At 39.8% G+C, this 14,214-nt stretch overlaps 1 protein-coding gene across 8 annotated transcripts in view; it reads right to left on the reverse strand.

Moving 5' to 3' along the window:
* MYO5A (myosin VA) overlaps positions 1 to 14,214 on the reverse strand; it is a 105,530-nt gene that overhangs the window by 78,179 nt on the left and 13,137 nt on the right. For all 8 annotated transcript variants that reach the window (XM_075045292.1, XM_075045290.1, XM_075045288.1 and 5 more), the window contains exons 2-3: positions 7,054 to 7,164; positions 5,470 to 5,641 (exon numbers count right to left, since the gene is read on the reverse strand). In XM_075045292.1, coding sequence (XP_074901393.1) covers positions 5,470 to 5,641; positions 7,054 to 7,164 — 283 coding nt within the window. The remainder of the gene's footprint in view (positions 1 to 5,469; positions 5,642 to 7,053; positions 7,165 to 14,214) is intronic.

Below are 14,214 nucleotides of genomic sequence, written 5' to 3' on the forward strand. Positions count from 1 at the left end.
TTTTCTCTCTATCTGCCTTTTCTAAAGTTAGCATGCACAAAACAACCAGATTCAGAGCGTGTTGACTTGAAATACCACCTGCTCAGTGAAGTAAACCAATGAATGTGCATTGTACTTCCCTGTGTTTTACTGCGAATTACAAATGTTAATGTGATTTGTGAATTATAAGTACTACATGGCTTCGCTGACTGTCAGTTTGGATATGTGAAGTGTGTTAGCCCTTCAGCCGTTATGCTGTGCCCAGGAATAACACCTTCAGTTTTCATAACAAGCAACAAAGTAGAGTCATGGTGTAATCTGGATTCTAGGGCATCTCTGCCAGTCAAGGGGATCAAAAAAAACATATATGTAGACATATTTCGTAGGGCTGATACACAGCAGTACACAGTCATGTCAGGAAATTAAGTAATTACGACTCTAGAAGGCACCATAAAACCCTCATCTTATACATCTGTGTATAACTACTTACACCTTCCATTTTCTAGTTTTTCCACCCAGTTAAACACGTATCTGTCTTTTTTAATACCACTTATTACTACAGTATTTCTAAACGCATGCCATCCTTTTACTCTCCCCATGCAGGAAAACAGTCTTACTCCATACATCCTTCCTAGCCACGAAGTGAGATCTCAAATGCTTTTGGTACGATTTTCTTTTTCATGAGAAACTAGGATTGCTCTGCCCACAGGGATGATTTGACAAAGATTACTTATACCTTTCTCTCCTGCAGCATTTACAATGGGTAGGGAACACTTATTTGCTCCGCGCAGGGGTGAAAACACTGATCACTGCCATGGGAGACCCAGCCGTGTCAGGCAAACTGTGCTCTCTTGACATGGCAATTCCTCCTCACCTTGACAATGTGATAAGGGGAAAAAAAAAAGAAACTCTAATTTTAACTGTGGCCATTTTAAAAATATAATTTCTTCTTACATATGTATTTTGGTGCCTAGAAGCGACAATGCAGGTACAGATGGCTGCACAGTCACTATAGCAAGCATGCTACACACGCTCCTTGGACAAACCATCCCTGAAGAACCTGCACCAGAAGCACTTCCACAGCACTCAACTCACTTCTATATCTGCTCAGAAATTCACACGTGCACACACACAGACTTCCTCAATGCAGATTCCAGCCCTCTGCCCTGTGCAGCTTACAGCGTTGTGCTGTCTGTCTAAGAAATTTTCCAAGGAAAAGCTGGGAGAAGGGAAGTGAAAGCATCCACAGTCTGGCACTGCCACTGGAAGCATCATCCCATTTTAAAATCCTGTCATGCATTTATAGATCAAGCACAAACCATAGCAAAAACATTAAACGACAGTAGAATATCTTTCACAAAGAGATCCGAGAGACCTCAATCTATTTCCTCAAGTATATGGCAAGTTTTATGTCTAGACACACCCATGTAAGTCAGTGTTTTTCCATCAGCCGTGACTTCACTAAAATGACTCAGGAGCTCAAGTGAAAAGTCTCTATAAAAATTTATGCCAAGTTTTAACGCTGTAGTGATGAGCCAAGAAATAAGAGGGGTGTTAGGGAGGGGAAGGGACCTCAGTACTAGCAGATTCAAGGAATATTTTCAGTGTCAGTTTTTAACATCTGCCCTTTGTAACTGTGAAAAAGTAGTAAAAAGTTAAGTAAGGCCACGCCGCCGAGCCAAGCCTCCCAGGCTTGCAAGTCTCATCAAAGAGGCATTAAAAAAAAGCTGTGTGAGACTTCAGACAATTCCTCCTGCTTTTGGCTACGTTGGCAAAAATAAACCCTTGAATTCAAAACAAGCAGCCCCATGACAAGTCTCCAGCATAGTAAATCATTAAACTTCAGTAGCAATCTGTAAAATCAACAAGCAACTACCATCTGGAAATACCCAAACCAAGTGAGTTAGGAATTACATGCTTTCCATGGAACTTTTAAATCTGTCTCACAGGACTATAATCCAGATTAATTTACATATAATTTCTCTTTATCTCCACTAAATCATATTGCTATTTTAAGAAATATCATGGCCTTTCCCAAATCAGATTTATGTGTGTTTTCATTCCTACAATTTCACTAAATTGAACTCTGGCTACTCTTTTTGCCATTCTTCTTATACATACCCAAAATAAGTGTATCTAATTCTTTTATCTTGAACATATTCACCCATGTGTGGACAAATTGGATATTAACATAGTTTATTAATTTAAATTAAAGTTTGCTCTCCTGCATAGCAGGCAGTACTTCATACATCTGAACTAAGCAGCACTATTCATTGAGTTTTCATCACAGCCATAGCCGTTTTCCCACGTAAGCATTCAAATTTTCCTTTGTAACTTTTCAACTTCCTTCATTAATTCTTCATTTCATATTCCCAACAGTAAAGCAAAGTTATAAATCACCTCTGAATTGCTGGCGAAAGGCTGACTTGAAACTAAGAAATGAGGACGTTTTCTGTTTAAAAGTTTGGATTACTTCAAAGTGAAATTTTAAATCATTTAATATCCATTTGACATATCACACTAAGACAGCATGGTTTGAATTCACTTCTAGGGCTGTGGACATCCCTCCATCCCAGTTCTAGTTCTGCTGGTTGAGAACAATGTTACTGTAATTTACGTGGTGGATTAAAGTGTTTCAATCTCCTTTGGGCTAAATCAGCTGGGTTGACTCTAACCACCTTCACGGGGTATTTAAACTAACCTGGCTAATGTGCGAGTCAGATTAAGGAGGCAAATACAGTTCCTTCCACAGGCAGAGCTCTAAGGCAATAACCTCTGCAGAGGGGAAGCAACTTGTACTCAGGATGGGAACCGATAGAGCAGTTTGAAAGGTCAATGCTCGTGGCCAAAGGATCACATTTTTAAAGGCCAACACGCCAACTCTATTTTCCTTAGTTTATAACATAACGTACCTGTGCCTACATCCCAAGCTAATAAATCCACAACATACTGCATTCCTCAGGTCACCGGACAGCATTAAACCTCCTTCACCCGGACTCTGACCACTGGGAATCCCCACCCTACTGGATCCATGTTTCCAACAAACCCACATGCAGCTCCCAGAATCATCGCTTGAGTCTTGTTTGGAAGCAAAACAGCCGACCAAGCTCCGCCATCCCAGGCCCTCTGGCAGACCCATCCATGAAGAGCTAAAGGCCTTCCAGCCGTGTGAGAAACTATAAAACCAGCCAAACCCACAACTAAAGCTGCACTCCAGAAAACATGAAAACAACACGCTTTCCCAAACACAGCAAAACAAAACTAGCAGACAGCACTTTCCTTTTGAAAGCCTCTTAAATGACGCTGAACACAGCGCATGTCTGCAAGCAGCCGAAACACAAACTGGGCAGGCTGTCTTACGGGAGGGCTATGGTGGTATCAGTAGGCACGGGACCACGAACCTCAGACTGAAAACCCCCCACAAGCTCAGGCCATGAGACTCCAGTCGCACAAAAGCCCTTTCACACAACGTTCCCCCATCAAGAGCTTTGTCGTGGGGGCACTAGAGAGAGAAACACAGGCAGTGTCTCAACTGGGGGAACTGAGGCGGTCCCAGTGCCGGGACCACAACATGCACCCTCAGCAGGGGTCACCCGGAGGGGCTGTGGTATCTCCATCACTGGAGACGCTCAGATACTCAGATACATTGTCTGGTCCAAGCCCTGAGCAGCCTGGTCTGGTCAGACCTGTTTTAAGGAGGGAGCTTCACCGAAGACTTCCAGAGGTCTCTTCCAACCTAAATTATTCTGTGCCTCTAGTCATGCTCTGACTGCATGATGGGATGAGACATGGGTATGAATCATCGCCCACTCCTACGGGAATGAAGGCTGGCTGCAAGCAGAGGGTGGCAAAGCCTGATTCAGTCCCCCACGGTCTGGACGCTGCTGAGAGCAGGACTGGGAGCAGAGGCGCTCTGCTGAACATCCGCAGATTAGGAATAGCCGGAGTGAGCAAAATGTGGTGGGACATTAATGCCTGCAGTCTGTCCATCACAACGCGTTTAACGTGCTGGTTGCCTTAGGTCTCCATACCCATCGCTATGGGTGGAACTGTAACAGTGACCAGACGAGGGAAAAACTGACCCTTGGCATATTCCACATGCAGACCAGGACAGGACAATGCCTTCAGCTGCAAAACACAAATTCCTGCTTCAGACGATTAGCTGATATCTGTCAAGGGCCGCCTTGCAACATGACTTCCCCACTCTATAGTTTGCAAAACAGTGCCAAGTACAATGAAATTATAAACAGCAACTCTAATAATATACAATAACATCAAGAAGGTTCAGTATACTCTGGCTTGCGATACAAAGAACTGGGACTATCCTACGAAAGTCTGATTAGAGACAAAGTTAAATTGCGTATTAAAAAGAAATCATGGGGCACGTATTCTGCTGGCATATAGTGGGCTACAATGAATATGCAAATGATAATTTGACTACACGTACTGGTAAAATGTGTCTTTGGCTTAATCAGACAATTATGAGAAGGACATTTTCAATATCTGGTTTCTAGCAATCACATCTTCATATTGTGTTTTGTTTTACTGAGCTTAAAATGTAAAAAATCCACTAATGACTTAAGCCATTTCTTATGCATTAGCACCATGTCCAAAGTACAGATAAACTAGATAAATATTTGAAAAATTTACAGTTTATGTATATTGAAAGGATGTATTAAAAGGTAGCAATGTATTTAGACTAAACACTGAGATTTAAAATAAACACATGAACACAGAGAAAAAAGCCCAGAAGCAAGAAATCTAAATTTTAAGCCTAAACTATCTCACAATGTTTCTTTAAAATAGACCACCTAGCTGCAATTCTGCACTTATGAAGTGGTCATTAAAGTAACTTCCCCCCATTCTGGCCATCTGAAAATATCACAGGCAATTACAACTTCGGGTAACCTCTACTGGGAGTTAAATGGTATTTCTAAAACCAAGATTGTACCTAATTGTGATCGGACGAGCATTGGCTCATGCACTGTTACAAATTCACTCCTATAGTTGCACTGATTGGAAAACATGAAAAAGAAAAGAAACTGGTAACTTCCATACAGAGATGGAGCAGCTCAATGCAGCGGTAGGCAATCACAGCTGGGCAAGAAATCCACCAAACAGCAAGGCGAGCCTCCTGCGTCTGCACCATGTGAAGCCCTCCTCCAGTCCATGCCTAGCTAAGGAAGCCTAAGGAAAACACCAACCAGCCAGGAATCCCACTGGCAAGCTAAAATTGCTGAATACACATTTTATAAACAGAGTCCATTGAGAAGCTAGAGGAACACACAGCGAACTCAATTTTCTCTGAACCTTAACACTTTCAAGTCTACTTGATGCACTTAACGACCACAAACATAGGGACTTTCATAAGAATAGCCCAACATGCCCTATCAATAAATTAAGTTAAAGGCAGACATACAATAATTAACTTTCCTTTTCCTGTCTAGGGCATTCCCTATAAAGATTATGGTATGAAAAGACAGTACTTGCCACAATAGGTATAGATTAGTTTAGAGTCTATAAATCGAACTTTGAGGTTGTGTAAAACAGCAGGTTCATGGAGATAACTGAGTGCTGTGAGGTCATTTTCACCAACAAGTATGTCAGGGTTTCGCAAGGGCGGGAGTTCCTTCGTCTTCGGATCTAGGCAATATTCTAGGTCCTGAAAATCAAATGGAAACATGTTGAAAGAGCTGGTGTTTAGGTTTCCTCATTCAGTCCCTCCAACCATTCTTCCCAGCAAAACATGCCCAAGTTACAAAAACACAATGCAAGATTTAAATTATCTGGTGATTTGAGTTAGCAGTTCTTTCTCCAAAAAAGTCATTTAAAATTTCCCAAAAGTGTTTTCTATAGGCGTAAGAGACAACCATGAAGAGGTATCATCCTTTCAGACTATTACTTAAGCAAACTCCTTGATTTTGCTGCCAAATCTTTTTATTAAATAGAACAAAATATATTATATCATAAATCTAACCATTTTTTCCACATTATTTTCCTCTTGAGCAGAACAGACAGAGGAAGCAGATTCCCATCAGTCTATAGTCACCTTCATACACCGTAATACGAGACGAGAATGTTGGCAGAATGCCATGAAGAACACATAAACTGAAAAAATGCCACTTACAATTTTTGCAGATATAAATTAATCTCTAATATAGATGTTTTAATTGCATCTTTCTCTAGACCTAAATCGCTTCATTTACCTGCTAACACCCCCATTCTACTCCAAGGAATGTGCGAGTGTGCAGCATCACCCCACAGTCTGGAATACATGGTGGGAAAATTAATCTTGTCAGATTAAAATGGTTGTACTCATCTTGCCATATAGAAATGTGAGTGAGTCAAAGACTGAAATTCATTCAAGTAAGATATTTTATTTAGAAGCTATTCTATATAGATAATCTGTTCTTTTTACTTCATTGCTATGTAGGCCTCTACATGAAAGTAGGATCTAAGCTGCCCACTTGTATGAAAAAAAAAGAAATTAAAAATAAATATTTGACCAACTGTAGTAGATCTTTATTTTCCATTAGAAGATCTGAGGAATCACCATCATTATATGTTAAAATCAAATAATCATTTAACTGGCATGAAAAAAAATGAACAGGCCTTCACTAGAAGGATGTGAGCTCTTCATAGACACGTCATCATTTCCCTACACCATATACAGCATGATTTTCATAATGCACTTAATCCTTGCCCCTTTTTACCTTTATTAAACTTATGATGGTTACGCTCAACTTAAAAGTCACAGTTCTTTCTCTACAACACTGTTCTCCTAGCAACACTGTTCTCACTGGAGTATCAAACTGGGGTTATAGGTTTAACAGCATAAGTATAAAAGCAACAAATTTTTTATTTTATTTGTTTTAAAAATCAGGCAAAATGGATTCTTGTAACTCAACAGTGTAATTTGTCACACCAAAAAAATACTACTGAAAGTCAGTGGACAAGAATAATTGCACATACATAAATACGGATATATTTTGATGGCACAGCTTCCTGCGTTAGATACATCAGTCTCCAGTCAAGAACAAGAACAATCAGCTTACGAACAATACGCAGACCTACCTTGCCCTCCTCAAGTCGAAGCTGGAGGACTTTATCTCCAGGTTTATAATCTTTGAGAAGTTCTGCTGACTTCCAGACCTCCTCTGGATCAGGGATCCAAACCCTGGCATACTGCAAGACAGTAACAACAGCAAAAGATCAGTGACTTCTTGTTGCAATATAGTTAGATCATCAATATACACAACACCAAAACTGGTTTTTTTTCTTTTTTTAAATACATGTTTAACAGCCAAACTCTTAAGCAAGAGACAAGTTAGTATGTCTGAGGTAAGTTATTCTATTGATAAAAGGCTACATGAGCTTAATTTTATTGCCTACACAGAAAGAAAAAGGCATTTCCCGTGCAAAATAATGTTTCAAGATATACATTCAATCATGAAAATCTACAAAGAAAAAAAATCTGTGTTTTCAGAGACATCAAAAACTTGGCTATCAAAAAAATTACTTGGAGTAACTCTTCTGAGTAGGTTCTAAATGCATTTGCAGCATAACACTATATAGCTTTTTTTTTGCCTTTTTTTCTCCCCCTAAGAGAACACTTTGGCACATCTGTGTTAATTCAGGCAAAGCTACCTGATCTCAAGTATTAAAAGCTTTTTCCTTTGTAATTGCAAATAGGGCAAGCTTAAAACGGATTATCTCCAGAATGCCAAAAGAAAAAAAAAATTAAAAGATTTGGTTGAAAAGGCCTCCAAATAATAGAAAAAAACCCCACAAACCAGCATTCCCACTAATGACCATTTTCACGCAAACTTTATTCATAAAGTAACCCAGAACAAACATATGACCTTTTTCAAAACCAGAAAGAATAGTCATATTTTTAAATGAGTGACAATATAATGGTTATCTCATATTCAAGAATCAATTAAAGGTGTATGGAAACCATCTAGTTACTTACAGAGTTGCATGTACATGCAAATATGTACATATGAAAAGAGCTCTTGAGTAACACAAGGAAAAGGCTATGACATTTTTAATATATTAAAGCTTCTGAACTGATGCTCTTGCAATGCCTAGAGAGCACTGACATCATCCCACACCCATCACCTTTGCAAACAAACCAGCTTCTTGGCTTCAGAGGTGCAGCCATGTTGCAAAACATTCTCAATCCACTAAATTATTTCAAAATAACTGTAACGTATTTGTCAAAGCACAGCATTTGATGGCAGAGAAAACTGCGTTTGGTCATACAGCTTCATCACCTAACCTTACACAACTTGTTTTTGCATAGCATCTTCTGCCTCAAAGAATGCTGAAGCTTTTTTTTTTCCCCTCTTAACCCAGTTTTCCCACTACTTAAAATTATGAACTTCTACTTCTACTAGGGATTTTCTGAAAGACCAAACTTCATATTGGCTTCCTCTTGCAAGACAGGAAACGATAAAATGTGTTCAGCAAAGGCAGCAGGTTGGGGAGCAAGACCCGAGGAGCCCCTGCCCCTGGCCCAGGAGAGAGATAAGGCACCCTGCCTAGCTGGAAGCTGCCAGGGAGGCTCAGTGCCTGGAATTATTTCGAACTTCACAAATCAATTTGCTTCCCATACCCAGGATGCTTCTCAAGAACAGTGCGCGTGAGTAATTTACAACAGCCTAAATCAATGGCTTTTACCCTTAACACACTGCAGCCTTTAAAGCACTGCCGCTGCCTTCATCTAGAAAGCTCCCAAACTCCTGAAAAGCTTATGCCATACATGGAAACCAATTCTATCTGCTGAGTGAAAGGAGAAAAATAATGAAATAAAGAATTAAGAATTCACTTTCATTATTCCCACTACAGAACATGTTATGCTCCCACACCGGGTCTGTCGTCATCTTCACTGGATGTTTATGCCAGCCCTAAGAATCTACTTTATACAAAGACAAGAAACTTTGCTCTTTGTAGTAAATATGTGGTTGCGGTTTTTTTCTTCTTTCAGCTTTATTAGTTTCATACATATTTGCTATTGTTTTCAGTACAAAAGTGCAGTATTACTTTATTATTTACATACCCTCTTCCCCACTCCCCCAACAGATATGAATATTGATAGACTATTCGAAAAAACGAAAGAACCCCAAAACGATTCTTCAGTATGTGCTCTTCCCATTCACAGAGCACTGTATGTAACAGCAACGGAGGCCAACCGCAGGCAGTGGAGCAGCCGGGAAATCAGCCGCAGAAGCCATGGTTTGGGCATTTGGATTATTTGGTTGGTTTCAGCCCTGCTGTATCCAAAACTCGCAGGCTAAGGAACCTCGTTTGCATTAAAATGAAGGTATGTGCTAACAAGTGTATGTGCCAATGCAAGTACAAACCTACAGAAAAATTCCAAAACAATTAACCAAGATGTGACAATAGAGGTACAGTATTAGAGTCAAGTAGTGTGCTCAGGACCAATGCCTCCTTCCCTTCCCACTTGGTTTCTAAACAAAGGATTCCCTGTAAAACTTCATGAACACACATATATCCAAACTTACCCCCATGCACCTGTTCACTGAACTCTTCTTTTACTTAAAAAAAAGAAAAAAAAAAATCAAAATCCTGCCAGAAAGCAGGGAAGTTTTTTTTAATCTAACCAAAGATGCTACAGCGTCAGACACAGCTGAAGACTGAACGCGTACCACACTTTGCCCAAGTTTCCCCCACCCCAGCTGTAGCAGCAGTTCCCCATCCTCAGTATTTCTGATGGGATATTGCTTCCCTCTCATCACCAGAATTAACTGAAAGGAAAGTAAATGTACTACAAAAGAGGAAAGCATTTAAATACTGTCTAGCAAAACAGGTTAGCAGGCTGGTTTCCACTAGGCTACACAAAGAAAATTTTCCTGATGTAAAAAAGGCAGCAGCCTTGTAAGAGACAAATACTGTTAACTTCAGGCAGCAAATGCTGTGTAGCAGTTTCTAACTTCGTGATCTATGCCAGCATGAAATAGGCACCTTTAATTTATTCAGCTGAAACTGTACATTTTCTACTGTCTAGAGAAGGGAAAGAGCAGAAAACAGATCACCATAGAAACTGGGTTACTACAGACAGCTGAACCTTCCACATGACATAACCCTATAGATATTAAAGTTATCCTATGAGCACTAAGCTGTAGCTTTTCATCTCTAGCTTCATTGCCTAGCCTTAAATCCCTGCCAAAGAAAACGCCTGGTAAAAAGAACAGGTGGGAGGAAAGAGAGAGATGTTCCTAATTATAAGCACTGAATCATTTCACAACATTCTCACCTCATTGATTTAGCAGAATGATTTGCAAAATCAGATTTTCATTCTATCTTTTATATAATAAGTTGATGCCATTGCTGCCTAGCCTTTAGTGGGATCCAACCCTATAGGAGAAAACAAAGCACCACAGGACCAAGGGCCTCTCTCTTGCAAAATACCTTGCTCTCTACTATTCCTCCCTCTTTATTGACTAGTATATAAAATCAAGCTTATGACTATATTAAAACAAGACTAAAATACAATCAGCCTTCTAAAAAGGGAAGGAAATTCTAGCCTAAAAATGACAATAAATTCCAAAATTCTAGCACTGAAATGACAATAAAAATTACGGCAAGAATCAAATGAACTTTAGCGAAATTGTGCCTGATTATGATCAATGAATATATTGCTCTTTGTAATAGTTCAATGTAAATTTTGAACCACCAGAATAAAACTGCTGATAGGGGAGATAACAGTATGATTTACTCAAGGAAAGGCGGTGAATGAAATTTTAGGTAAAAATTATTATCTTTCCTGTCTCTCCAAGCTTACCAATAGTGTCACCTGTACTTTACATTTCAGTATTGATTTGGCTCTAATAAACTCAGCTTTGCTATCCAGGTGATAACGCTGTACTTTCTCTGCAGGTATGCTTCTGGCTCACCACTGATGACTTCTTCCTATCCTCACTGGAGATGTAGGACTGGAAGAGGCATGAGGAGGACATGCAGCCCATCCTTCTGCCCTACCGCAAAGCCACACCATCCCTCTGGGCTGGAGACAGCAGCCAGCTATCTCCAGGCAAGCATTCACAGGACCATCACTCAATCTAAACCAGGTTAAAAAAAATCAGAATGAAAATATAAGGGACACAGATGACATACCCTTGAATTCAGAAAGAAAACAAAGAATTAAATGCATATTGACAGGACTGTTCCAAAACTCAGTTTCTTGCCTAGACTCTCTTCCAGCCTCAGCAGACTAACGTAATAAACCCCACCACCTCCAAAATCTCATGGAAGTGTGGAACTGCCATACTTTGTTGAAGGAAGAACAAGTTGGGCTGCTGAAAGGCAATGGCTTAGTGATACCTATATAGTGACTCTAAAAGAATTCACAGCAGAAAAAAAACCCAGAGAGAAGTTTTCATTTTTTACTGGTGGGTCTGAAAGCTGGCTGTATTACCACAATCTTACATAATAAGAAAATATAACAGGAAATCGCAGTATTCTCTCATACCTCATGATTTCATCTTGGATCACATGAAGAAATCAGCAGACTATAATAATTATCTATCAAATGAGACCATATGACTCACAAAGCCTCTCTTCAGAGATATGAACCTCTTGAAGTACTAATTGACATTGCTGACAGAATGGAATTAGCAATGCAAGCGGCTCAGCAGTCACTTCAGTAGTCAAATAGTTTTCTACTTCCATCGCACAATCACAAACACTGCAGGAGATACAGCTATCTTCCCAGCTTAACAGCTCTTCTGGTAAGAGCTGAAAGAGTTCATGAAATGATCTACATCCTAAAATGAAAAAAGAAATTTCAACTCTTAAAAAGCTGTCCCTAGTTTCTCAGCAAGACCTACCCATACAAGTGAACTTCCATGATTTTCAATTCAGCAGAGATCACCTATTTATTTATTTACAGACAGCCTCAAAAAATACAGTCTTTCAGGTGTTAACCATGAAAAACTCATGAAAGACATTGCCCCTCTCTCTTTCAAGAATGGCCTTGGTTTTGGGTAGGAAGAAAGCAGCTCGTTAATGTCTGGATCAAAGAGATACCATCAATTCTGGCAGCACTAGCTGAAGGACCTGATGGAACAGCAACACCCGGTGAAAGTCAGAGACAAACTTGACCAAAATCATTCAATGTGAACCTGTTGCTACCTGAACATAGCCACCTGGAGAGAGCAGGCTGCATTATTAGGCTGGAAAAAAGAAAAGTGTCTATGCTAACAAGACGTAATGACAAAACAGAACACAAAGTCATAGAAGTTCACACTGCAGAAGTGTTGAACTTGTTGTCTATGCAAAATGCATATTTCTGACCTGTGTGATTTCCTTGGATGGGGCTGCTCTGAAAACATAATTTGATGCTATTAGAATAATTTCCTTTCAGCTTTATATTTTCCCCTATACTTGGTTCACAGTGCCATCACCATGGATGATAATACTGAGGCTAGAAACACTTGAAACAGAAAAGTTTAGCTTTTGTATTAACAACATAAGCAGATGCACAGCCAGGTGAGTAACAGGTCGAACATGTCTTAACTTGACCAACCTGGATCCCCTACAAAAAGATCCTGATCACTCGCACAGGAGCCAGGAGGAGGTCCCATTTCTTCCACTCCTGAAACCACTAAAATCTCTGCCATCTGTCCTGAGATACGCAGGCAGTCCCAAGGAAGCGTTACACGTCTATTAACAAAGTGCTGCTGCCAATTGCAGTTTGAAAAGACAGACAAGACTTTACTCTCCTTTCATAAAAATGCCAAGTAACCAGGGAGGATTGGAAAGTAGAGCATTTCCATAACAAGCAGCCTGCTGCAAAACCTCTGACCAACTCATCTAAATTCTTCTTATGGCCTGAGGGAAATGGCATCATTAACTTTGCAAAAGAAGCAAAACAAAAATTACCGATTTTCTTTAAGGCAGTAGCATTCTTTGGACACGGAGCATATTTTCTGTATTGTTGCTCAGCAACAGCCATTTATATACCTCTTGTACAGTTTAAGGCCTGACGTTCAGAAAGCGTTAATTTAAAAAGACATTTATATAATGATATATAGTGGGGAAAATATATGTGACAATTTGTATTAATGTTTTATCTGAAAAATAATCTCACAAAGTTACTTTACCTAATAGGAAGATCAAAAGCAGCCAGGGGACGGTGGTGACCCAGGCTCTGAGCTACACCCTAAGACACCACCACCACTATGGGCTTGCATACTGCTGACACTGGGTTTGCAAATTTGGGTCAAAGTGCGTGCAGTACTCGAGCTTAGGCAGGTAAGGCACTGTATCCTTCACCACGCACAAAGAAACGAATTGCAGCTCAATGAAAAAACCACATCTGTTGTACTTGAGTATGTCATCTACTGTATATATACCCACTGCATTTGAATCCTAAGAATATAGAAGCTTTTTTTTCTTTTTTCTTTCTTTCCTTCCTTCTTTTAAGCATTTTTATAAGGCATTCTTTGTATTTAGGGCCTGGTGACTTGTAACAACAAAAACAACTTGTACGTTGCTTGCCAAACACGCCTTGTTTGTACAAGGTACAATCAAAAACTATCAGCATCCCACAAAGAATCACTGCAGCAAGATTCACAGCTTCAGCCACTCGAAAAATGTCTGTTGACTTATATTTACCTGAAACTTCACCTTACTTCAGAGTGATGCAAAAGAAGCTAAATCCCAAACATGGGGTATATATACACATGCTACTACAGGCAAATTTGATCACTAAACAGAAATGTACATTTTTATTTCTTTAAATATTACAATTATTAGCACCCTTTCCACTGAAACTCAGAGAAGATTATCACCCTGCAAATCTACACACTGGGCCTGACATCGAGGCCAGAAAACTCAGTGTTTTACTTTACCCTACCAAATCCATCAAAGAACAGTTACATTCCCAGGCTGTAGTTGATACAACTTCTATAAGAAACATTTTTAAGCAGTTAAAACACATGAAACATTGTGAATTTTCTTCATCTTTAAAAACACAACTTTCTACAGTTTATGTTGATTGCACTTGACCTTCTCTTCAAACTGTCATACAGAGGGAGACAGTTGTGGTTTATGCTCCGTCCTTGTTAACCCAGGCAATACTTCAGCTATCAAAATGTTGCCCGTTCACCCCCCTCAGATGCCACATGCGGGAACAGCATTTGTCAGCTCCCGTTGTATTTCACAGACCCCCTTCTCCCCAAGCAGCCACCCTCAGCCAGCAGCCCCAGT

Source organism: Buteo buteo, chromosome 13 (genome assembly GCF_964188355.1).
Source record: "Buteo buteo chromosome 13, bButBut1.hap1.1, whole genome shotgun sequence".
In the NCBI taxonomy this organism is placed as follows: domain Eukaryota; kingdom Metazoa; phylum Chordata; class Aves; order Accipitriformes; family Accipitridae; genus Buteo; species Buteo buteo.